This window comes from Numenius arquata, chromosome 3 (genome assembly GCF_964106895.1).
Source record: "Numenius arquata chromosome 3, bNumArq3.hap1.1, whole genome shotgun sequence".
NCBI lineage: Eukaryota > Metazoa > Chordata > Aves > Charadriiformes > Scolopacidae > Numenius > Numenius arquata.
The window spans coordinates 76,359,000-76,383,129 of NC_133578.1; the positions used below are offsets into that span (position 1 = coordinate 76,359,000).

The 24,130-nt window shown below is 57.1% G+C and overlaps 1 protein-coding gene across 1 annotated transcript; it reads left to right on the forward strand.

The window, feature by feature from the left end:
* Positions 1-307: 307 nt before the first annotated feature.
* Positions 308-19,406, forward strand: LOC141462832 (1-phosphatidylinositol 4,5-bisphosphate phosphodiesterase gamma-1-like). The gene is made up of 32 exons (XM_074144889.1): positions 308-527; positions 6,134-6,283; positions 6,392-6,485; positions 6,601-6,648; positions 7,455-7,539; positions 7,673-7,753; positions 7,845-7,879; positions 8,895-8,967; positions 9,080-9,181; positions 9,261-9,379; positions 9,479-9,564; positions 9,755-9,875; positions 9,975-10,143; positions 10,435-10,554; positions 10,762-10,869; positions 10,957-11,144; positions 11,351-11,551; positions 11,679-11,798; positions 12,132-12,315; positions 12,633-12,710; positions 13,682-13,785; positions 13,997-14,093; positions 14,772-14,838; positions 15,292-15,455; positions 15,576-15,672; positions 15,811-16,035; positions 16,346-16,494; positions 17,150-17,264; positions 17,502-17,663; positions 17,876-17,964; positions 18,087-18,271; positions 18,351-19,406. The coding sequence occupies exons 1-32, from the start codon at positions 308-310 to the stop codon at positions 18,400-18,402; spliced, it is 3,888 nt and encodes a 1,295-aa protein (XP_074000990.1). The 3' UTR covers positions 18,403-19,406.
* Positions 19,407-24,130: the final 4,724 nt, after the last annotated feature.

The window sequence follows — 24,130 nt, forward strand, 5'->3', positions numbered from 1 at the left end:
CAAGGCCATTGCTACCGGCGCTGCCTGTCTTCTCCCACCGCCACTGGATGCCAACGCCGGGGCCGGATTCAGCCTCGGCGAGAAGGTCACGATACCTCCAGCCCACCCTTTTCCTTCCCCGCTGTCGCCAAGCCCGGCTCCGTGCCGTGGCCGTGGTGTGGCGGAGGGGACGTCGGCTGTAGAGGAAACCCACGCCCGGGGCGAGCAGAGAAAATCCCTCGGGAGGTTTCGGCTCTTTGGTTTGTCCTCTCCTGCATGAGACAACCCCGGCTCTGCGGCTCCGCCGGGCTATGGCCACGCAGTGAAGATGTCCGTGGCCAGGCTCAACAGCGTCAATGGCTTTCTGGAGGACAGCAGGATGGAGGCAGGGGACATGGGCAGGATCCTCCGCTGCCTGGAGATGGGCACTGTCCTCACTTTGTTCTATCAGAAGAAGTCACAGAGGCCGGAGCGAAGGACCTTCCAGGTGAAGTTGGAGACCCGGCAGATCATCTGGAGCCGGACGCCCGAGAAGGTGGAAGGGGACAGTGAGTATCGGTGGCAGTGGCACTCTGGGCTGGGGATGTGCCAGTGGGGTGCCCAGCCATGGTGGGATGCCTGGCGTGGGGTCCTTGGCCATGGTGGCACGTCCTACCATGGTGGGGTGACTGGTTGTGGGGTGCCTGGCCATGGTGGAGTGTCTTACCGTGGTGGGGTGACTGGTTGTGAGGTGCCTGGCCACGGTGGCATGTCCTACCATGGTTGCTTGCCTGGCTGTGGGATTCCCAGCTGTGATGTGGTGCCCTACTGTGGTGGGATGTCAGCTGTAGTGGGGTGCCTGGCCATGGAGTCCATGGCCATGGTGGCATGTCCTGCTATGGTGGGGTGCCTGCACATAGCGGGGTGCCTGGCTGTGGTGGGATGCCCGGCTGTGGTGGGATGCCCTACCGTGGTGGAGTAACTCGTTGTGGGGTGCCTAGCCTTGGTGGCATGTCCTACTGTGGTGGGGTGCCTGGCCATGGCATACCCAGCCATGATGGGTGACTGGCAGTGGTAGGCCCAGCCACAGAGGGGTGGCTGGCTGTTGTAGGGTGCTTACTGCAGTGGGGTGCCTGTACATAGTGGGGTGCCTGGCTGCAATGGGGTGCCCAGCCACAGTGGGGTGCCCAGATGTGGTGGGGTGCCTGCCATGGTGGAACTCCTGGCCTTGGTGAAATGCCTGGCCATGGTGGGGTGCCTGGATATAGTGGGGAGCCCTGCCATGGCGGGATGTCCAGCCATGGTGGGATGATTTACCATGGTGGAGTGCCTGCCCATGGTGAGGTGCCAGGCCATGGTGGAGTGCCCAGAGATATAAATGCAGGAGTTGCTGGGCTGAGCAACCTTTGCCTCCTCCATCACGGCTCACTTGGAGCACGGTGGTGGCCCCATGCAGCCCAGAGAGGACTAGACTACCTGGGCTCTGCCTCACGTATGTTAATGACATCAATACAAAGTTTGGATGGTGCCTGAACTGGTGGGGACTGGTGGCACTGGGGTCTGGTGCTCCCACTGGAGCACCCTTAAAAATCACCCTTCTTTGTGGCTTCGCTGGTGGCTAGTAGGCTCTTGGTGGGTCCATTGGTGAGACCCCATGCCTTGGTGCTCATTAACTGATTGCTCATTACCTCGAGACTTGTGTCTCCTCTTAAACTGAGCTAAAAAGAGCCAATGGATGAAAACACAGAGTTGGGGTGACACAAAGCCATACCATCACCTCATCCCACAGCCGCATACTGGGAGGAACCCAGTTTGGGGGTATCATCTTACCTGGATGATGGCAAAGCCCACCCTGGAGGTTTGGGAGGTGACAGGTACCTTTTCCATAGGAGGTGTCCTTAAAAATCGCCCAATTACCCACCCCAAAATCACCACCCATTGCTAATTTTGCCCAAGATGGAGCAAAATCCCCAAAGGGTTCAGCTCCTGCTCAGAGGGGACAACCCTGAGCTGGGCTACCAGCCATGGCGCAGCTTTGGGAGGTGGCAACCAGAGAAGAGCGTTAGCACGAGCAGGATACATGCTTGCCCAGACCTGCTGGGCACGGGAGCAGATCTGTGGAAGGAGGAGGAGGAGGAGGAGGAGGAGGGGGTGAGGGGAGGGAGGTCACCCATTTTTGGAGAGGTGATTTTGGTCTTCATAGGGAAGAGCTCATTCTCCACTCACAGAAATAACGCTTTTCTGGTGCCTTGGGTTTTTTTGGGAGCACCATGCACCACCGGCTCATGGTCTCATTTGCTCCTGATGCCCTGCCTCAGTTTCCCAACTGGTTTCTTGAGATCTTTCTCCCATGGATCGTGCCCAAAACCCCCTGTGGGAATGAGTAGGCAACCTCTAAGGTCATCCACAAGTGGGGAAAAAAAATGAAAATCCCTCTGGAAATGGTACAATCCTGCCATCCAACCCCACCACCCGCTTCCCCCAGTCTTGGGTGGGAGCAATCCCAGTCTCAGAGCATCTTCCACCCCTGGTCAAGCCCTGCTCCATGCTCACACGTCCTGCCACTCACTGTGATTTTATGGAAGCACCAGGATCTCCTATTCATCCCTGGGGTCTCGCTCCCACGCCAGTGCCTGACCTCACGCCTGCCCAGACCGTTTTAAATCCCCCCTTCAACCTTCAACCTCCTGTTTGCAGAGGGATTAGTGGGGACGACCCACAGCGTTGATGTCTCTGTTACGGCCTGGCAGGGCCAGGACACGGATCCTGGCTCTCCCCAAGACGCCCCGCTAATTACACACTTCGTTAAGCAGCCGATGAACGTGTGTCCATACCGATGGGGTCGCCTGGAGCACTGCCTCCAAAATTAGCCTCATCCCAGAGGAGTTTCCAGCTCATCGCCCTCGACAGAGCCTGGTCCCCAGCGCAAGGATGAAATCTAGCGGAAAACAGCCTGAAAGGGATCTTTGCAAGAAATTAAAAGAAATAAGAAGAGAAATAAGAGCTTGGCAAACCTGTGAGAATTTCATGGGGTGGTTTGCAGCCTGGTTTGCCACCACGATGGGTAATTGGGATCACACCTTCAGCCTCGCTAATGCCCAATAATTAGAAATAGGATCATTTAGGAAGGAGAAAATCCGGACGGGGTTTAACACCCCTGGACCAGAAGGAAATCTTTTATTGCGGGTTTTAAATCAGCTTCACAACACCATGGGGAGCCCTGGGGGATGCAGTCACCCAGTCCCCCCCTGTACAGGAGGTTCTGAGCTGCCACGTGTCCTGCAAGAAGGGGTGACCAAGGTGAACACGAGGGAACATGGCTCATGTCACCGTAGCTCTGCACGGGCCAGTGGGATTTCCCAGTACAACCATTCCCTCCAGCCACTTTGCTTTGCTTTTCTCCTAATGCATTTAGAAAATTCCCAGGCTCTCAGCATCCCTGGAAGCCATCGGGCAGAACCTGGTCCTACATCATCTTCCCACCATTTAAAATCTCCTTTGCACCACGCTGCTCGTTTTGCATTAGAAGAGAAAAGGGATTTTCGCAGCTGGAACCGACTTTCCAGAGTGTTTTAATCGCCCGGGACCCCTGAGACAATGCAGGGAGGAGTTTGGAGACATAGTTCTGACATGATCGCTGCAAATCCGCTGCAGATGTGGTTTCCAGGAAGCCGCCATCCACGTTGCATTGTGTAGCCCCGCGCCGCTCCCTCTTCCCACCAGCTCGCCATGGGGCTGGGCTATGTGCCCTGTGGAGAAGGACCTGGAGGTGCTGAGGGGTGAAAAATTGGCCATGAGCCGGCAATGGGCGCTGGCAACCCAGAAAGCCCCCTGCATCCCGGGCTGCATCCCCAGCAGCGTGGCCAGCAGGGCGAGGAGGGGGGTTCTGCCCCTCTGCTCCGCTTTGGAGAGACCCCTGCCCAGTGCTGCCTCCAGCTCTGGGGCCGCCAACATCAGAAGGACATGGACCTGTTGGAGCAGGGCCAGAGGAGGCCACAGAGATGCTGGGAGGGCTGGAGCCCCTCTGCTGGGAGGACAGGCTGAGAGAGTCGGGGGGTTCAGCCTGAAGAACAGAAGGCTCTGAGGAGACCTTAGAGCCCCTTCCAGTCCCTAAAGGGGCTCCAGGAAAGCTGGGGAGGGACTCTGGATCAGGGAGGGGAGCAATAGGACAAGGGGGAAGGGTTTGACACTGAAAGAGGGGAGATTGAGATGAGATATTAGAAGGAAATGCATCACTGTGAGGGTGGTGAGACCCTGGCCCAAGTTGCCCAGAGAAGCTGTGGCTGCCCCATCCCTGGAGGGGTTCAAGGCCAGGTTGGACAGGGCTTGGAGCAACCTGGTCTGGTGGGAGGTGTCCCTGCCCAGGGCAGGGGGGCTGGAACTAGATGGCCTTTAAAGATACCTTCTAACCCAAACTATTTGATGAGTCTATGATTATTGGCAGCACCCAGAGGCTGGGTCCGAGGCTGGATCCTGGCACTGTTGGGTTGGGGGAATGGCAGCTTTGCGACTTGTTGGAAGAGCCCCGGTAGCCACTGGCTTCTTGCCCCTCTCCAGCACCCTGCAGATGGGCAGGTTTGGAGATGAGCAGCTGGTTTTTGACCTATAAACCCATTTTTTCCCCCCAGATATCTGCTTGTTTGTACCGAAGTGGGTTTGCTCTGAGCCATGGGGCCTTCACGGAGACAGCAACGGGGTTTCATTTCTTGAGCTCTAGTCCCAAAACAAAGCACACTCAGGGGTACAGACCTCCTGTGTATCATGTGTGCTAAAATCTCACCCTGCTCCGTGAAATTTGGCTTGCGGTTATCCAGGGAGGGAAGGCTGCATAAAGCCTCCAGTGTTTTCTGCAGCTTTTCCGCCAAGAAAAACTATTCTGCACCTCTTTCCTTGCTTAATCAGCCCAATTTCTCCCCCATCCCTTATTCCCCCGCCCACGCTCGGCTTTTATTTATCCCCTTCGGTTTAGGCTGAGGGTTTCTGTTGAGGCACCGGCACGTCTGCACCCTTCCCCACCGCCACATCGGAAACACAGCCGGGCTGGAAATTCTCCGGGAAATGACCCATTTCCTCGGCAGGACAATACCCCGGCTCAGTGGTCCGGCCAGCCTCGGCCTCACAAAGCCCTTTCCGGTGCTGGCGGCTCAGCTCCGGAGGGCAACGCTGCCCAGGGATGATGCTCGTGGTATCGAGACCAACTTTGAGTGTTATTACTAATATCATCATTTTATGTTTCTGCTCCCGGTGGGAACGTGTCCGCTCGGCAAAACCAGGGGTTGGAAATCTCGCCCAGCGGCGTAGCGGTGAGGAAGACTGCGGTCCGGAAACCCAGCCCTCCTGCCGCCGGCAGAGCTTTATATAGCGAGATGAGAGAGCAGGAAAGAAACGCCCTGTGGTCCGGGCTGCCAGGGCTCCAAATTGCCACCTTTGGGCAGACATCTTCAATTAAAAGATGAACTCAGCCTGCCCCGGGAGCAGCGTCCGTCTTGGGGAGGAGGAGGAGGCAGGGGAGAGGTGGCTGGAGATGTGCTGGTTGGGACGGGGCAGGCTGAGCCTGGAGGACACGTGGCACCCACGAAGCAGGGAAAGCAGTGGGCAGTGCTGTGGGGATGCCACATACTGGGGACACGAGACCCTGGAGGACACACGGGAGTGGGGTGACATCACAAATCTGAGGGCAGTGCTGCGGGAACACCCTGTCCTGGGGACACAGCTCCCTGGAGGACACATGGACCCAGCACCCACCGTGCTGTGACACAGCCGCAGCAGTGCTACAGGGACACCCTGTCCTGGGGACACGGATTCCTGGAGGACACGTGGCCATGGTACCAATGATGCCATCATGCACCAATGGGCAGTGCCACAGGGATGCCCCATTCTGGGGACATAGTTCCTTGAGGGACATGCAATATCCATGCTGCCATCACACTAGCACACACGTCCCTGGAAGGCAGCGAGGACATGTCTCCCTAGAGGACACATGGCCACAGCACCCACAAGTCCATCACATACCCATAAGCAGTGCCATGGAGACACCCCATCCTGGGGACAAGCTACCCAGAAGGCATGTGATCTCCTGGCAGTCCCACCTCTTGCAGCCTCCCCAAGGCTACCACATGTGGGTCTGTGGTAGCAGGGAGGTTGGGGACAGTCCCATGTCCCTCTCTCCCTACAGTCGACATTCGGGAGATCAAGGAGATCCGCCTGGGGAAGAACTCACGGGACTTCGAGCGCTACCCTGAGGATGCTCGCAAGCTTGACTTCACCATGTGCTTCATCATCCTCTATGGGATGGACTTCAGGCTGAGGACGCTCAGCGTGGCCGGTGTGTGGGCTCCCTCTCTGCTCCTCTGGCCACCCTCAGGCTCTTACCCCCTCCCCAGCACCCCATCTCCCCCATCCAAACCTCACCACCCTCCTCTTCCTCCTCCAGCTTTCTGCGAGGAGGACATCAACCTGTGGATAACAGGTCTCAACTGGCTGGTGGCAGACACCCAGAAAGCCCAGACTCCACTGCAGATCGAGAGGTGAGGAACAACCAGAGGGTCCTGTTTGCCAGTCCCCATCTGGAGGTCTGGGGGACAAAACCCCCCTGGGTTTGGTCCCCCTTGGGACTCAGCACCATCTGTCCATCCTTACCAGGTGGCTGCGGAAACAGTTTGATGGGATGGACCGGTCACGGGAAGGCAGGTGAGCACTGGCATGGCCCTGTGACAGGAAGTGGATGGTGGGTTCAGCTGGACAGGACCATATCCCCCCAGTTGCACCCCAAATCTGGAGGCTGAGCCAGGCTGGGAGCAGGATTTGGGGGGCTAGGTAGTAACCAGGTTATTTGGGGTGCTCAAAAGGCACTGAAAATCAGACTCAAGTGCAGGTCCCCTCCTCACTGCTATAGGGACCACGGGGACCTTGACACCCCTGTGCCCACTGCTGAATTTCCACCAGTGCCAATAGGGGCTGGACCATTAATGCAGCCCATATTAATCTCCCCAAGACAGGAAAAACCCCAAATGAAGTGAATTTGGACTTAAATCGTAGAATCATAGAATAGTTTGGGTTGGAATGGACCTTAAAGATCATCTAGTTCAATTCCCCCCTGCCATGGGCAGGGACATCTCCCACTAGACCAGGTTGCTCAAAGCCCCATCCAGCCTGGTCTTGACACCTCCAGGGATGGGGCAGCCACAGCTTCCCTGGGCGGCCATGATTATAGGGAAGGAGATGGACATCTCCAGATGACATGATGGCTTAGAGCATGTGGTTGGTTCCTGGACGTGCTCCCTCTGTTCACATTTGCTCCAGACCCCAGGTAATTAGGGGTCCTGTGCCACTGTGGGGGTCCACAGCCCAATAGGGTGGGAGCTCCACACCAGAGACCACACTGGCACCAGAATTTGGGGTGGGACCCTTGATGTCAGGATCTGGGACCCATCTGGGGGTTATCCATCCTCTGTGGGATCTGGCCAGTGCACTGACGCTGTCTTGGCCTCCCACAGCATCACGGTAAAGGACCTGAAGGCCATGCTGCCCCAGGTGAACTACCGCGTCCCCAACATGAGGTTCCTACGGGACAAACTCGTGGTAAGGACCACCCAGGCACCCCAGATATGCAGGGAGAGGGTCTTTGAGACCCCCACAGCCGGACTGGAGCCAGCCCTGGTGTTGCTGGCTCCGGTTTGGTGGCCCCACTCTCATGCATCACTCTCTCCGGTAGGAGGTGGAAGCCAGGAACGAGATGACTTTCTCCCACTTCATCCAGTTCTACAAAAACCTGATGTTTGATGCACAGAAGTCGGTAAGAGTCACAGCTTGTCCTCCTGAGCATCCCCTGCCTGGTACAGTGTGTCCCCTCCCAGCTAAACCCGGTCCCCTCCTTTGTCTTGTAGGTCATCGAGCAGCTGGAGCTCTCCTTCCCCTTGCGGTGAGTACCCGGGAGCCTCCTGATTCCCTCCGAGGGTGGGATCCATCAGGTGGGAAATGCAGCCGGGCTGTGGGGCAGAACCTGGCGAGAGCAGAGGGTTCAAGTGGTGCGTGTGGCCCTGGAGCATCTCTCAGTTTTGGTTCAGCTGAGCCTGGGGCAGGGTTGGGGTGACAGGGTTGGTGGGGGCGGCAAGGGTGGTCTGAGGGGCAGGGGTGGGAACAGGAATGGGAACAAGGATGGGAGCAGGGATGGGAGCCAGAATATGAGAGGGCATGGGAGAAGGCATGGAAGTGGGGATGGGAGCGGGGAAGTGAAGGGAATGTGAAGAGGGATGGGAGCAAGGATGGGAGCAGGGATTGGAGCAGGGATGGGAACTGGGATGGGAGCAGGGATGGGATCAAGGGTGGGAGCAGGGATGGAAGAAAGGATAGGAGCAGGGATGGCAGTGGAAATGGGAGTGGGGATGGGAGGAAGACTTGGAGCAAGGATTGGAGCAGGGATGGGAGAGGGGATGGGGATGAGGATGGGAGCGGGAATGGAAACAGGGATGAGTAGAGATGGCAGTGGAAATGGGAGTGGAGATGGGAGCAGGGATGTGAAGGGGGATGTAAAGAAGGATGGGAGCAAGGATGGGAGCAAGGATTGGAGCAGGGATGGGAACTGGGATGGGAGCAGGGTTGGAAGCAAGGATGAGAGCAGGGATGAGTAGGGATGGCAGTGGAGATGGGAGTGGGGCTGAGAGTAGAGATGTGACCAAGAATGGAAGCAGGGATGGGAATGGGGACAAAAGCAGGGATGTCCAAACACTGGGAGTGTTTGCTCCAGTAGCACCCAACAGCTTGAAGTGCCCCTTGCACTCCCATGGCCTGCGCTTTCCCTGAGCCCCTTGGCAGCTGCCACAGTGGGGGGCATCAAGGGGCTGAGCTGCAGGTGGACATTGGTGGCCTCGACTCCCACATGGGGTCTACCTGAACTCTTTCTCCTGGTCCTTGCTGATGGCCCCTCTGTGCCCCAGGAATGTGGACCGCCCCGAGCTGTGCCAAGTCTCCCTCTATGATTTCCAGAAGTTCCTGCTGCATGACCAGAAGGTGGGTGCCCTTAGAGACCCCCTTGGCATGTCTCTCAGCCCCAACCTTGGGGACTCCCATGGGATGCCCCAGCAGAGTTCTCCCCGTAACGGCAGCCGTGTTTGCACCCCAGGAACCCTGGGCCAGCGACGTGGGCATGGTGCGGGACTACATGTGCACCTACCTCAAGGAGGGCTCCAGCGAGGCGTCAGACCCCTCCTTCCAACTGGATGAGGTGGGTGGCCCTACATGGCACCCACCCAGGAGTGTCTTCCCAGTCCTGGCAGGCTCTGACCTCTTTACTTCCCCCCTAGTTCCTCACGTACCTCTTCTCCAAGGAGAACATGGTGATGGATGCCAAGTATGAGCGTGTGGTGCCCGAGGAGATGAACCACCCTCTGTCCCAGTACTGGATCTCCTCCTCCCACAACACGTAAGAACAGGGTGGGCTCTCCTCAGGGACCTCCATGAGCATCCCATCACCCCAGATGGAGGAGCCTTGGCCACTGATGGTCCTTCTCATTCTCCGCAGGTACCTGACAGGGGACCAGTTCTCTAGCGAGTCCTCCCTGGAGGCGTACGCCCGCTGCCTGCGCATGGGCTGCCGCTGCATCGAATGTAAGTACCCACCCAGCACCATGCAAAGATGCTGATCACCCCCTCCAGCACCCTGTGTCACATCAGATGACCATCCCATGTACCCATCCCATGGCACCAGGGTGGGGGGATCTTCCATGTCCTACAGGGGCTCGAAAACAGTACGCAGTTGGTGACCAGCATGTGTTAACCAAGGTGTCTCCCCTCTCAGTGGACTGCTGGGATGGCCCAGATGATCTCCCTATCATCTACCATGGCCACACACTCACCTCCAAGATCAAGTTCCTGGATGTGCTGCACACCATCAAGGAGCATGCATTCGTCACGTCCGAGTAAGCCCCAGCCCCCCAACAACACCCCAGTTCTGGTCCAGGCAGGCAACTGCTCCTTCGCCTTCATCTCAAGCCACCATTCCCACCTGCTTCCTCCAGGTTCCCCATCATCCTCTCCATTGAAGACCACTGCAGCATCGTCCAGCAGAGGAACATGGCCTCCCACTTCAAGAAGGTCTTCGGAGACATGCTACTCACCAAGCCAGTGGACATCAATGCCGACGAGCTGCCCTCACCCACCCAGCTCAAGAAGAAGATCCTAATCAAGGTGTGGGGTGGGCACCACCCCAAAGCCCCTCTTTGTGGGAGGGGACCCCAAGGACCATGTTGGGCTGGGTGGGACGGTCATGATCCCAAATCTTGGGACTCAAGATTGGTATCTCTCTGTGCACACGCAGTAGGACATCCGAGAGATGTCTTACTGCAAGAAACTGTCAAGGGGAACAGGGGGTGGTGGAGGGGGACCTGCAGGAGCCCAAGAGTGGCCTGAGGGCTGGGAGCTCAGCATGATGGGGACACCATACCCACCGCTGAGCTCCCCTGCCTGTGCTGTCCCCAGCACAAGAAACTGGTTGAAGGGAACCTGTATGAGGAGGTCTCCACTGCCAGTTACTCAGAGAATGACATCAGCAACTCCATCAAGAATGGCATCCTCTACCTCGAAGATCCCATTGACCACGTAAGGGTCTCCCTGCTGATGGCAGGCAGGGTCCAAGCAGGGTCTGTCGGACAGGGATGAACATCAGGGTTTGGGTTGGGCATGGGCTCCCCTAGACCATTGCAATGGCATGGGGGGATGGGGCAGGGGCAGAAATCGAGGTCTCAAAGCCCCATCTCCCCACACCATCATCTTGCCCACTTTGGTGATGCTCTTCTTCCCTCCCAGACCTGGAGCCCCCATTATTTTGTCCTGACGAGCAACAAGATCTATTACTCAGAGGAGACCTCCCGCTACCAGTTCAACGAGGACGAGGAGGAGGTGGAGCAGAAAGAGGTACATGTGGAGCAGCATGTGCCCATGGGGTTGGGGGGGGAAATGCTAACCCCAGGGCATCTCTCCCATTTTGGGGTGAACTTGCAGGAGTTCAACAACAACGAGCTGCACTTCACGGAGAAGTGGTTCCACGGGAAGCTGGGAGGTGGCCGTGATGGACGGCAGATCGCCGAGAAGCTGCTGCATGAGTACTGCACCGAGACGGGGGGAAAGGATGGCACCTTCCTGGTGCGCGAGAGCGAGACCTTCGTGGGCGACTACACCCTCTCCTTCTGGTAGGAACCTTGGTGGGGAAGCAGGATCCCACCCTCTCCAACCCAGTATGGGTGTCCCACCAGCTAATCCCTGTTTTGGTGCCTGGAATGGCATTTTGGGGGGAAAACAGCACCTTTTTGCATGGCATGTGGACCCTCGAACATGGGATGGTGGGGACGTGGACCCAAATTGACTCACTCCTGCCTTCTCTCCACCACCATGGCAGGAGATCCAGCCGGGTGCAGCACTGCCGGATCCACTCGCGGCAGGAGGCTGGTGCCACCAAGTTCTACCTGACGGACAACCTGGTCTTCGACAGCCTCTACAGCCTCATCTGCCACTACCGTGAGGTGCCACTCCGCTGCAACGAGTTTGAGATGCGCCTCACCGACCCCGTCCCCCAACCCAACGCCCATGAGAGCAAAGAGTGAGGATGGTCCCCACCCCCTTGGAGGTCCACCAGCCTCCTCCATCCCCGGTGTCAGATCTTGGGTGCCTCCTGGGGCACGGGGATGCAGGTGCTATCCCACCACCTCCATTCTCTGCCCGGCCAGGTGGTATCACGCCAGCTTGACGCGCCTGCAGGCCGAGCACATGCTGATGCGGGTCCCGCGGGACGGAGCCTTCCTGGTGCGCAAGCGCAGTGAACCCAACTCCTATGCCATCTCCTTCCGGTGAGTGTGGCCACCCCAGCACCCTGAGGCTGGTTGGGCTTGGCCACGTTGCCCACGGTTGCCAGCCAAGCTGAGAACTGCCTGGCTCATGTCTGTTGTGACTCCATGCTGGGTGGCAAGGGCTTGCTCTGGGTCATCAGGGTGACATGGTGGGACACATGATGCTGTCACTGGGTGGAAACCCTAGCTTCAATGATGGGAAAGCCACGTCCTAAGGGTGGTCACCCTGGTGGCATCCCTGCTGGGGCAGGGCATCACCTCCTGCCCATCCCCATCATGGAGCCAGGATCCAGCCACCCCTCACATATCCCTCCCCGGCTCTCTTGGTCCCAGGGCGGAGGGGAAGATCAAGCACTGCCGCATCCAGCAGGAAGGTCGGCTCTTCATGCTGGGCAGCTCAGCCGAGTTCGAGAGCCTCGTGGACCTCGTCAGCTACTATGAGAAGCACCCGCTCTACCGCAAGATGAAGCTGCGCTACCCCATCAACGAGGAGACCCTGGAGAAGATGGGCACCACCGTGAGTGCTTCTGGTGGTGGGAATGGTGGGGATGGGTGCTCTGTGCCATGGACAACCCACTCCCATCCGCAGCTCCACCATGGTGGGAAGGTCTCCTCCAACCTCTTGGGTGAAGCCCAACCAGAACCTTCCAAGCTCATTCCACAGCCGTTCCCCACAGTTATAGCTCCACTGTAATTCCCTTCCGATGAGTTGGAAATGGATATTAGATCCCTCTCAACATCGTTGTGATCACACATGGTGTCCCAGATCCCACCACATCCCCTTGTAACCCCTGCCTGCATCTGGGTGACCCGCTCAGGTATTTCTCCTTGCAGGAGCTGGACTATGGAGCCCTGTACGAGGTGCGGACTCCCCACTTCTACGTAGAAGCCAATAAGATGCCAATGGCCAGGGTAAGGATCTGAGCTGGTGTCCCTGGGAGGTGAAGGGTGATAGAAGATGGTGATTCTAGTGCTGGGGCTCCTGTGCGGTGTTCCCCCAGACCCACCACATCTCCCACCATTGACCTGAGAAGTGGTGACATTTTGCTGCATTTTGCTGACGCTCGAGTGATTCTGGAGCTGGTGGGACCTTTCCCGCCTCCCCATCACTTGGGGACAGTCTGAGTTCCGCTGGCAGCAGCATAATGGCATAATAGGTAAGGTCTGGAAAGGGTCCAGCCTAAAGAAAGGACCTGGCACAAGTTTTCTCCAACAGTGAGGAAACCTCCCTTTGCATCTGGGAACCCTGAAAGAGTCAGTTCCCAGGTGGTGGAATCTCCATCCTCAGAGGTTTTTGGGACTTGGCTGATCTCGAAGCTGGCCCAGTCTCCATCCTCAAAGGTTTTCAGGATCAGACTGATATTGGAGCTGACCCAGTCTCCAACCTGGGAGGTTTTTGGGACCAGCCTGGTCTCAGAGCTGACCCTGGAGAAGGCTGGACTGGAGCCCCAAGGTTCCTTCCCTGTGATTCTACAATCCTGTGGTCCGTCACTGCTGTGTCTTAAAGGTCCCTTTGCAGCAGAGCAGCTCTCAGGCTAAGACCAGACACCAGAAAGCTTAAACCAAAGGGATTTTGTGATAATATCGGGGGATTAATCCCTTCAGTCCACCAGGAGAAAACAGTGGGGGACCCAGAAGAGGAACTCACTTTGCTTTGAATGTGGTGGTCCCACAGGACCGCAGGCACCTCCAGCCCTCCTGTCCCCTCTGACGTGTCTCACTGCTGGTGTAGGCAATTTGGGGGTATCATTTGGGGTGTCAGGCCCTCAGGAGCTCCCACACTCCACCGTGGGGGCTCAAGGAGCTGGGCTGAGCAGGTAGCACTGCCCACCAGCGTCTCTGTTGCTGGGTGGTGACACATGTCCCTCTCCTCAATGGCCCAGTGCACAGTGAAGGCTCTCTACGACTACAAAGCGCAGCGGGAGGACGAGCTGTCATTCTGCAAGCAGGCCATCATCCACAACGTCGACAAGCAGGACGGCGGCTGGTGAGGGCAGTTGGGTGGGCCGTGGGTGGGCATTGCCATGGGTGGGGGTGACAGGGACACCCCAGGTGTCCCATCCTGCGGTGGGTTTTAACTGCCTCCTTTTCTGTCCCCCTACCCCTTCTCCGACTGCTCCCCAATATTGCATGCAGCATGAACACCCCGTCCCCCCCCAAATCGGTCCACTTGCCTTGATCCTCTCACCCCCTTGCAGGTGGCGGGGGGACTACGGGGGCAAGAAGCAACTGTGGTTCCCGGCCAACTACGTGGAGGAGATTGTCAGCACGCAAGCGCAGGAGCAGGATGAGGCCGTGAGTGCCCTCTCCCCATCCACCTGGGACCACAGCTGCCTGAGATGCTCCCAGCCTTGCACCCGCCTGGACCCTTATCCAGAGGCTGGGGGATGCTCCGAGCCCCACTTCAGCCCAGACCATTATCCAGAGGTTGAGGGATGTTCATGGTCCTGGTCCAGCTTGGACCCTTATCCGGAGGCTGAGGGATGCTCCCAGCCCCGCTCCAGCTTGGACACTTTTCTGGAAGCTGGAGGATGCTCCTGGCCCCATGTCATTCCAGACCCTCATCCAGAGCCTGGGGAATGCTCATGGTCCTGCTCCAGCTTGGACCATTATCCAGAGGCTGGGGGATGTTCATGGTCCTCCTCCAGTTGGGACCCTTATTCGGAGGCTGGAGGATGATCCCAGCCCCATGCCAGTCCAGACCCTTATCCAAAGGCTGGGGAAGGCTCCCAGCCCCGCTCCAGCTTGGACTCTCATCTGGAAGCTGGAGGTTGCTCCTGGCCCCACACCAGCCCAGAGCCTTACCCAGAGGCTGGGGAATGCTTGACCACAGAGCAGAGCCTGCCAAGAGGGTGTTTTTCCCCTGTTTTGCTCAGAATTTGGAGGGCTGGGAGGAGGCTGCCAAACAGATCGGGCACCAGGGTCGGCCCCACATGCCTCCCCCACCACCCCCTTTTCCTTCCTCTCTTACAGTCATCAGAAAACAGTCCCCTGGGGAACTTCTTGAAGGGTTTCATTGATGTGCCGTCCTGCCACGTCGGTGAGTGTCACCACCACGACCCTGCTGTGGCTGTGGGAGCTCACCGGGACAGCACACATCCCACTCTGAAGCTCAATGACATGAGCTGAGGCTCCCCAAACTCATCACACAATTGCCAACCAGGCTCATGCTTGGCACAGCGTGCTGGGGAGCAATGTGGGGCTGGGTTTGAAGGGATTTGGTTGATTTGGGGGGGATTCAGAGGAATTTGGAGGTCCAGATGAATCAGGGGATATTTACCTCTGGCTGAAAGGAAAATGTGTTTCAGCCTGAAAAGCTGAAACCGCTCATTAGAAAAATGGGACCCTCACAAGAGGAGGACCCCAACAGCTGGTGGGGTGCTGGGGGGGCTGGTGGGGGCCCTGGAGCAGGACCGCTGAGGTTTCGTTTGCTCCACAGAGCCATCCATTGGGAATGTCTTCAAGTAAAGCCCCCCCTCTGATGTCCTTATAGTTATCTCCAAAGACGGGAGGAGCTCCAAACCATTTGTCTTCACCATCCATTCCCAGCAGATGTCCCACGCAGCCCAGTCGCTGGACGTGGCCGCGGACACGCAGGAGGAACTCAGCGAGTGGGTGGCCAAGATCCGAGAGGCCACGCAGAACGCCGACGCCAGGGTGAGGGGCACGGGGTACAGAGGATGGGGCTGGATGGTCCTGTCCCTCAGTGGATGGTCCCATCATCTCCAAAGGAGGAGGCTGGGGGGAGACTTTCAGCTCCTGTTTTCCCTTGTGCAGATGCAAGAGGGGAAGATCATGGAGCGGAGGAAGAAGATTGCGCTGGAGCTCTCTGAGTTGGTTGTGTATTGCCGCCCAGTGCCGTTCGATGAGGACAGTAAGAGCTGGAGAAGGGGGGTGATGGGATGAGCATGAGAAGAGATGGGTGGGGGGAACCAAGTGGTCATGGTAGACCAACTCCTGAGCCATCAGAGAGCCCTGTGTCCTCTGCTGATGGCCACCTTGATGCTTTCAGAGATTGGGACGGACAAGGCATGCTACCGGGACATGTCCTCCTTCCCGGAGACCAAGGCGGAGAAATACGCCAACCGCAGCAAGGGCAAGAAGTTCCTGCAATACAATCGGCGCCAGCTCAGCCGCATCTACCCCAAAGGGCAGCGCCTGGACTCCTCCAACTATGACCCATTGCCTATGTGGATCTGCGGTAGCCAGCTCGTGGCCCTCAACTTCCAGACGCCCGGTAAATCCTGCTCCTGGGGTGGTTGCTGGGCTCATCGCTGCAGGTCACCCCAAAATTCCCATCTCTGGTGTCTCTGCCCCGGGGTCCTGTTGCTAGAGGTAGTTTGGATGATCTCTCCAACTTTTGCCCTCATCCTGATGGGGACATCTCCATGCAGTTCTTGGGTACTGCATACAATACCCAGCTGCATCCCTTCTCCAACCAGGGTTGGAGGTTCTTAGTAGGGAGTTTTCCAGGGCGGGACCTTCTGCTCAAGGCTCAAGGTCCCCGAGCCCCACAGCTCAAAGCTGCTCTGTCCCTATGGCCACAGACAAGCCGATGCAGCTGAACCAGGCGCTCTTCATGCTCGGTGGCCGCAGCGGCTACGTCCTGCAGCCTGACATCATGAGGGATGAGACGTTCGACCCCTTCGACAAGAACAGTCTGAAGATTGTGGAGCCCATCACAGTGCAGCTGCAGGCAAGTGGGCGAGGACAGAAAGTGGGCCCTGAGGTGGTCACCATCAAGACGGGGTCTTGCTTCTTCCTGGTTTTGGGTCAACTGGGGGAGGTTCATACATGTTTCAGCCCCATATTTGCTCCATGGAGATCATTACCCCATGATTTCTTTGGTTGGTGGTCTTTCTCCTCTTTTGGTGTTAGAGCTGGGACAGACTGGTTTGTAGACACCTGACTCTTGAGCATGGCATGAATCCAGAAAAGATTTTTCGAATAATTTGGCGGATAAGGCTAAAATCAAGCTAAAACCAGTACAAGGTCATGAATAAGGTGCGGTGTGGCTAATTATGGCCATGAAGCTTTTGGCAAGCCCAAAACACCCAGAATTTTTTATGCTGAGGATGGTGAGACACTGGCCCAGGTTGCCCAGGGAGGTGGGAGATGCTCCACCCCTGGAAACATTTGAGGCCAGGTTGGACGGGGCTGTGAGCAACCAGATCTAGTTGAAGATGTCCCTGCCCATGGCAGTGGGGTTGGACTAGATGGTCTTGAAGATGGTCTTCAAAGGTCCCTTTCAACCCAAACAGTTCTGTGATTCTATGATTCTGAAATGGCCAAGCCATGGGGTTCTTCTTCGTCTGACGTAACCAAACCTCCCCCTCCTCTTCCTCCTGCAGATCCTTGGTGCCCGGCATCTACCCAAGAATGGGAGGAGTATTGTGTGCCCCTTCGTGGAGGTGGAGGTGTGCGGCTCAGAGTACGACAACAGCAAGAACAAGACGGACGTTGTAGGTGAGTGTTCACATGGATGACGTTCCCACCCGGCCCCTGTGCCCAGGGACAGGTGGGGACAATGGGACAGCCCTAACTGTGCCCTTTGGGGTCCTCTTGGACATGTGGGTGATGGGACTGGGTTTCATGGAGGAGTGAAGAGGACAGGCATCTCCCACTGCCATACTGGTGCCACATTGGTGATGTCCATGCATCCAGCCACACCCTGACCCTCCTTGCTTTCTCCTCACCCTCCAGCCGACAACGGCTTCAACCCCGTCTGGCTGTTCAAGCAGTTTGTCTTTGACATCAACAACCCCGAGTTCGCCTTCCTCCGCTTCGTGGTGTATGAGGAGGACATGTTCAGCGACCCCAACTTCTTGGCACAAGCCACCTTCCCCGTCAAGGGCCTCAAAACAGGTATGGTCCCTCCATCTGCACCACCATCATCATCATCGAATCATAGAATGGTTTTGGTTGGAAGGGACCTTTAAAGGTCATCTGGTCCAACCCTTCTGTAATTATCATCACCATCGTCATTATCATCATCATCATCTCCTCGGGGATCTGGCCAGGGTGAGGGGCTTGGACCCTGCCATGGGGCTGAGCTTGTGTTGTGGTGGTGTGTCCAGGCTACCGGTCGGTGCCGTTGAAGAACAGCTACACCGAGGACCTGGAGCTCGCCTCTCTCCTCATCCACATTGAGATCATCAATGCCAAGGCAGGTGGCCCAGGCGGTTTGGGGAACCCTGTGCTTCAGTTTCCCCAGCTGGAATAAGGGGGAACAGCACCCTGGGGGTGTCCTCTCCAACCCACCAGCCTTATACCCTTGTGTTGGAGCAGGAGGAAGATGAGGAGAACCTCTACTCGTCCATCCAGCAGCTACGGGACCGTGCCAGCGAGCTCTCCAGCCAGGTCTCCAGCTACGAGCGCACCAACGGCTGCGACTCCCGCTACCAGCAGCGCCTCGACGAGCTGCGGGCGGCCCAGGAGCGCCTCATGGAGCTCACCGAAGTCCGCAACCGCAAGTGAGTGTCCCCTCCCTGTGGCTTTAGGAGGTCCCTTTCAGGAGGGGTTCCTAAAGGCCACCACCTTGCTCCCCACCAGGTTGATGGAGAAGAAGAAGAGGGACCGGCAGATGGTCACCAAACGCAGCTGAGCTGGATGGGTGTGAGCCCACCATGCCCCCGCCCCGAGCCACCTCCTCTCCCATTGCAAAGGGAGGTGGGGTGGCCAGATCTGGACACCCCCCCCCCATCCCCCCCACGCCTGGGGCTGGGTGATAGCAGTGTGACAAATTTGGGGACGAAAGGGGACTTCGGGTAGTTCTGCCTGTGACATTTCTCCATCGGGGCGAGGCAGGAGGTAGGATGCTCTGGTGTAAATCCCAGGCACCTCTGGCTTCGTCCCATGTCCCCTGGGGTTGGTGGCCACGTCCCTGTCCCCGTGGGGTGGCCACCACGGCTCCCCTTCACGCCACATCCTCCGTGTCCCACCACCCTATGGTGGGAGGGGGCTGCGATGAGCCCCATAACCGATGGGGAAACTGAGGCACAGATGCCCAGCTGGCCCAGGATGGGGCAGGACCGGCCACCTCCATCCTGGGGAGGGGGGACAGGACCGGCTGGCAGTGAGGCACCAGGATGGGGACCCAGGGGACACTTTGGAGGGGGGGGAGGGGTTGAGGGGGGCATTTTGCTCCCCCTGCTATAAATATCTGTATTTTCTTCTTTTATCCAGCATGTAAATATGGCACGGGGTGGGGGGGGACTGTACCAGCTGCAGTATTAGGGCACAGGGGGGACCCCAAAATGTCCGGAGATGCCCCTGGCATGGGCACGAGGGAGCAGGGGACCAGGTCTAGGGGTGTCCCATGGGGCAGGGTGACCAGTGACAGGGTGCCCTGAGCAGGCATCGGGCAGACATGGGCACCAAGGTGGCCCCAGGGGGTGGGACAGGGATGTCCCTGAGGTGACGCCAGCGTTGGCACCAAACCCTGGGAATGGGGACGGATCCTGCCGGTAAAGCCAACGGAGGTGGTGCCCAGCGAGGTGGTGGCTGGGGACATCTTGGGATGTCCCCCAGGGTCGGGGTGTCCCAGTGGGGGGGAATCTGTGTATTCTTTGTATGAAAATAAATCTATTTAGCCAATATTTATACCCCATCGCCGTGGTCTGGTGTCCCCTCCCCCCAAGCTCTGACCCCACCAGCGATGTCCCCGAGGTGGGTGATGTCCCCAGGGTGGTGGCTCGGTGGTCCCGGATGCAGCGTGTCACCCTTGTCCCTGTGACATGTGTCCCAGCAGCAGTGGGGAACACCCTGGTGGTATGAGAGTGGGCAGGGCCACCCGGGAAGGGGACACGGGACACAGGACACGGGGCACAGGGCCAGGGGGACACAGGGACAATGGATACAGTGCTGTGGGGATGCAGGACACAGGGTCATGGGGACACAGGGCCATGGGGACAGAGGGCCCTGGGGACTCGGAGACAATGGGAACATGGGACACGGGGTCATGGGGACACAGAACATGGGGTTATGGGGACACGGGACTATGGGGACATGGGACACAGGGCCATGGGGACAGAGAGCTATGGAGACACAGGGACACGGGGCCAGAGGGACACATAGCTATGGGGTTGCAGGGACACAGGGCTATGGGGACACTGGTCACAGGGCTATGGGGACATGGGACAATGTGGACTCAGGGACTACGGGGACACAGGACACTGGGCACATCGGGCACTGGGTACATGGGACACAGGGCCATAGGACACATGGTCATGGGGACAAAGGGCCATGGGGACATAGGACACAGGAGACAGGGCCATGGGACATAGTAGAGGGGGACATGGGACACACGGTCATGGGGACACACAGCTATGGGGATGCGGGGACTATGGGGACATGGGACACATTGTCATGGGGACAAAGGGCCATGGGGACATAGGACACAGGAGACGGGGACATAGGACACAGGAGACAGGGCCATGGGACATAGTAGAGGGGGGCATGGGACATACGGTCATGGGACACAGGGCCATAGGGCCATGGGGCCACCGGGGCCACGGAGACACAAGGCAATAGGCCACAGGACATAGGGCCATGGGGCTACGGAGCCATGGGGACACACGGCCCTGGGGACATTAGGCCCACCCACCACCCGTGGGGCCCCTCCCGCCCCACTGCGTTCCACCAGGGGGCGGGGCTATGCAGCCGCGCGTCCCGCCCTCTCCCCTTCATTGGCTACCCTTTTCGCCCTCCGCCTCTCCCCATTGGCTGGCGAGCCGCCGGCGGCGGGGCGAGCCGGAAGCGACCGGCGTCTCCCCCTGAGAGGCGGAAGAGCGGGGCCCGAGACGGTGAGAGCGGCGGGTGTGTGTTGGGGGGGGCCGCGCCGGGAACCCCCCCCCCCCCCTCACCCCTTTGGCCTCTCCTGCGGCCTCCCCTCCTCCGCCATCGTCCCACAGCCGGGCCTTGTCCCGCTGCCCCCCCCAGCCCCGGCGCCCCTCACCCCCGGGGGAGACCCTCCCGACCCCCTGTTCCCCCCCCCCCCCCCCCACTACGTTACCTCAGGAACAGGCCCCTGGAGACCCCAGCCTCAATTTACTGCTTTAATTCCGCTTTAATTTTAATTATCTGACGCTTCCCAGCTTCCCCTCAGCATAATCCATCAGGTTTCGGCGCCGTTTAAAGCCCCCCAGGCCCGAGCGTCGCACCTTGGCCTGAGCACGCTCTTATTTCTATTAACCTGGGAGGGAACCGTGTATATTCTGTTGTTAAAGGGATGGTTTATTCTTGGTTTTTGTGAGGAAAACGGTTTGTTCTTGGATTTTGGGTGAGGAAAACAGGGTTTTTTCCTGGGCTTTGGGGAGGAAAACAGTTTTTTTCCTGGGCTTTGGGGAGGAAAACAGTTTATTCTTGGGTTTTGGGTGAGGAAAATGGTTTATTCTTGGGCTTTGGTAGGAAAATGGTTTATTCTTGGGTTTTCCTCTTTTGGCAGGATTTAAGGCCCAGGGGGTTTTCTTGTATTCCATGTGGAAAGAGGTCTTTTTTTTTAAAAAAAAAAAAAAAGTAAAATAAAACTGAGGTCCTGAAAATGGAATATTGAATGGGGGGGGGACACAAAATGTTATTCTTTAATTCTATCCTTTGAAAATCACAGAATTTCCAGCCTTTGCTCCGCCGGCAGAGTTAAAAAAGGTCGTCAGTGAGTTGTGTGGATGGGAAATAAGGGAACTGCTGCCCGCCACGGGATTTGTTCCACGTCCACCGCCTGCTGTCGCTTCCCAGCTTGCTCATGGCAGAGCAGGGGGGGGGCTCAACCTGGCACAGCCGCCCCCGTGTACCCCCCATAGCGCCCCGTGTCTTTGAGGGGGGTCAGCCCGGAGGGGATCTATACATGTTAAATTAGCCACCCTGCCAGACCCAAGTGGATGCTACTTGAGGAGACCCGTGGGTTTTTTGGGGGGGTTACTCCATTTTGAGACCAGACCTTCAGCCGCAGCAAACGAGCGTTGCCCAGAAGCGGTACAGCAGGATTTGGATCAGGTCTCCAAGCTGTTTTCCTGCCCGCTAAGGTTAAAAAATAAGAATGGAAGGGAGACGGCTCCTGTAGGAAGCTGCCACCGTGAGCCCAAACACAAGGGAAGCTGCAGGATCTGGTGGTTTTTTTTTTTTTTTTCTTCAACACAAGCAGTGATTTATCTTTTCCTAATACTTTAAAAAACAACCTCTCTTGATGTTTATCTCCAGTGAAGTCCCCAGTAGCACTGAGCTCTCTGCAGCCTTTCTCCTCGAGCTCTGCCTACGCTTTTCCTCCCGACCCACCCCTTTGTTGTTCTTACGAGCAGCTGCATTTGCGCTTCCTGCCACAATGGGCTTCTACTTCCCTTAATCGCATCTGCTCAATTCCTCCTCGCTCCGCTTCGAACTTTGAAGGAACTTCTACCAGGTGGCCATAGTGGAGAGCTTTTTCCTTTCTAAATTTCCTCCGTGACCTAGAAATGGGCACGTTCTGTCCACCTGCAGGACAAAGTTTCTGTATTCACCCCATTCGCCCTTCTACCCTGCCCTGGGGAGGCCCCATCTGGAGCACTGGGTCCAGTTCTGGGCTCCCCAGTTCCAGAAGGACAGGGAACTGCCGGAGAGGGTACAGCAGAGGGCTACAAAGATGATGAGGGGCCTGGAGCATCTCCCTTATGAGGAGAGACTGAGGGACTTGGGGCTTTTTAGTCTGGAGAAGAGAAGCCTGAAGGGGATCTGATCAATGCCTATAAATATTTAAAGGGTGGGTGTCAAGAGGATGGGGCCAGTCTTTTTTCAGAGGTGCCCAGGGACAGGACAAGAGGAAATGGGCACAAACTTGAATGTAAGAAGTTCCACCTAAACGTGAGGAGGAACTTCTTTCCTGAAAGGGTGGCAGAGCCCTGGAACAGGCTGCCCAGGGAGGTGGTGCAGTCTCCTTCTCTGGAGACATTCCAAACCCGCCTGGACACGTTCCTGTGCAACCTGCTCTGGATGGACCTGCTCTGGCAGGGGGTTGGACTGGATGATCCCCAGAGGTCCCTTCCAACCCCATGGCATTCTGTGATTCTCTGACTCTGTGATTTTTACATCGTAACAAAATGGCTGGGTCCTGGCTGCGCGTTGTATCGTCAAAAGTGAGATGGGGAAGGGATAAAATGCCTGAGAATTTAACTAGAATTTAAGCACAAAAATGTACTTCCTATTCCAGATATTTGAATTTTGCTTTAATATATCTGTGTTGGAAGATGGTGATCTTTAGTCGCTCAGCATAAGTAATGTGGTAGGTGCTGTGCTTTGCGTATGTTTTGACTATTAATGTGCTTTAACGCGACATCGAAGAGCTCTGATTGCAGGCTAGAACTCCCTTTTTAGAGAATTTTTAAAAGGCAGAATTTAGCCTTTGCCCCACTCCTGCAAGTAAAAGATGAAAAGAAAGCAGGAGGTGGAATTTAATGAGGCTGTTCTGGTTGTGCGGTGTTGGAGAGAACAGGACAGACAAAATGCCACTCTCTGCAGCCTCTTACTGAGAGGGTTTAGTAGAGAAGATGGAGCCAGACTCGTCCCACGGATGCGCAGTGAGGGGACAAGAGGCGACGGGGACAAGCAGGAACGTGGGGAAACCTTGGTTAGATGGAATTTTTTCTTTTCCACCATGAAGGTGATCACCCACTGTGTCCCTGCTAGATGCTCTTTAAGGTCCCTTCCAACCCAAACCATTCTATGAAACACTGGAACAAGGGACCAGGGCGGTTGTGGGGTCTCTTTTCTTGGAGATGCCCAAAACTCAACTGGGTGAGACTTTGAGCAACCTGCTTTGAGTGTGGGGTTGGGCTGGAGACCTCTTCCAACCTGAATTTGGGGGCTGACCTGCTGGAGAGCAGCTCTGAGGAAAAAGACAAGGGAGTCCTGGTGGACAACAGGGTGACCATAAGCCAGCAATGTGCCCTTGCGGCCAAGAAGGCCAATGGCATCCTGGGGGGCATCAGGAAGAGTGTGACCAGCAGGTGGAGGGGGGTCATCCTCCCCTTCTGCTCTGCCCTGGGGAGGCCCCGTCTGGAGCACTGGGTCCAGTTCTGGGCTCCCCAGTTCCAGAAGGACAGGGAACTGCTGGAGAGGGTCCAGCAAAGGGCTACAAAGATGCTGAGGGGCCTGGAGCATCTCTCTTAGGAGGAAAGGCTGAGGGACTTCGGGCTTTTTAGTCTGGAGAAGAAAAGACAAGACTGAGAGGGGATCTGATCAACGCCTATAAATACTTAAAGGGTGGGTGTCAGGAGGATGGGGCCAGTCTTTTTTTCAGAGGTGCCCAGGGACAGGACAAGAGGAAATGGGCACAAACTTGAATGTAAGAAGTTCCACCTAAA